The sequence below is a fragment of the Pinus tabuliformis genome, chromosome 1_1 (assembly GCF_031772625.1).
Source record: "Pinus tabuliformis cultivar Carrire ecotype Pingquan chromosome 1_1, CPIR1, whole genome shotgun sequence".
NCBI lineage: Eukaryota > Viridiplantae > Streptophyta > Pinopsida > Pinales > Pinaceae > Pinus > Pinus tabuliformis.
In genome coordinates, this window is record NC_142297.1 from 708,795,798 (window position 1) to 708,797,488 (window position 1,691).

Here is a 1,691-nt window from a genome sequence, read left to right on the forward strand (position 1 = left end):
GGATAGGTAAGGTCAACCTTCTAATGAACACCTGTAACTAGGAAAGGATGGCACATTGTTGTTGCAGCGACTTTCGAATCTAAGCGAGGGATCAAATATTGGCAATTGCAGGGAGGAGGTAGGAAAAGCCCATCGCAGTGTTATGCTCACCTCCGGTGAAACACTGATATGCTGAGTTGGAGAAAACAATTCAAAGGCATCAGCCCCACTAGATGTATTTGTCTGACTTACACAACCAGACATGTAGATTTGTGAGTTTGGTAAAAAGAGATAAATACTTCCATGAGTGCAAGAATATGAGAATTAACCTTCCAGTTAACTCTTATCAAACAGCTTCTTAAAGGATGGCAACCCACATCTAGGCATTGTAGCTAATGTATGGCCCCTATACAACCTCACAGTTCAAGTGAATGGCAACTGAATACCCCTCCCACTGATGAAAAAAAGAAAAACCCACGCATGAAAATCTAAATATAAAAATAACCACAAACAAATTTTTTATCCAAAACTACTATCCAAGCATTACATTGCTTTATTCCAACCCTACAAATTCTTAAATAGGTATGGTATGTCTGGGCATTACATAGTTTTATTCCAAACCTATTCTTTAATAATAGAAAGACCTGTGCCATATGCTAGCTTGTGCAATGGAATTCCTACGCATCATCACTTAACTCAGATATTCGTGATTCTCTCGCCAATCAACCACGATGGACGCTGTCAACAATTCACCGACCACTCTCGAACTCGGGGGTGTAGAATTTCAACACGTTCTCGACGACCTTATGCAAGAGGTCCCTGTATGTTCATATTCAGAGCGTAAGATAACTATTGAGAATCCTACACACTACAAGCTATAACGGATTCACACAGATTAGGATACTCACTCGTTCGATGCCTCCCGCTCCAAGCCGCTTATAATTGCAACATGAGACAGAGCGTCTCTCCAACTCTGAATTCTTTTCTTGTCGTATTTCAGTGTCTGTTCGTGTGCGCCAAGGGCTTTATCGTATGCTCCACTTTTATCTTCGCCCGTGCACACGAGCTCGGGTTTTAAATCGTAAAATACAGGAATGATGATAGCCCCCGACTTTACCATAAGGACGAGTTCATCGAGACAAAAAGCCGATTCTGCATAATTTGGAGAGAGGAAGACTACCTGAACCGAGGCGACACCAATAGCGGCTTCTATTTGTTCCCAAATGTTGCATCCAACCCGCATTTCACGCTGGTCAAGAAAGACTCGCAACCCCCGGGACTGAAGACTATGGTAGAGAGGGAGGGCCAAAGTGTGTTTAAGGTCTGGGACTCTGTAATTTATGAACACGTCATAATGGGGATAAGAAGTGGACGCAGAGCAGCCCGCCGAGGACGCAGAAGGACGACGGATAGTCGTATCCTTTGCCAGCAGAATCTTGATGAAGGGACGGATTTTAAGAAATGCTGTTAATAATAAGATGATGCAGATGCAGGAAGACATATCGATATAAGAAAATATATGATGAAGGGCGGTTGTGAATTGTAACAATGCGATCTCGATGAATGGATGTATCGACAGCAATAATAACAATATCAAAATGATGAGCAGGCGGGCAAACAGATCCATGGAAGGTCCTTTGAAGCCCTGCGTAAACTGTAAGCAAGCGAGCGTGTGCCTTCAAATAAAAATGCTCTTGTTTTGATGTCCAGCC

The 1,691-nt window shown here is 42.8% G+C and overlaps 1 protein-coding gene across 1 annotated transcript; it reads right to left on the reverse strand.

The window, feature by feature from the left end:
* Positions 1–883: 883 nt before the first annotated feature.
* Positions 884–1,480, reverse strand: LOC149215484 (putative 2' cyclic ADP-D-ribose synthase BdTIR). The gene has a single exon (XM_089389736.1). The coding sequence runs from the start codon at positions 1,478–1,480 to the stop codon at positions 884–886; it is 597 nt and encodes a 198-aa protein (XP_089245862.1).
* Positions 1,481–1,691: the final 211 nt, after the last annotated feature.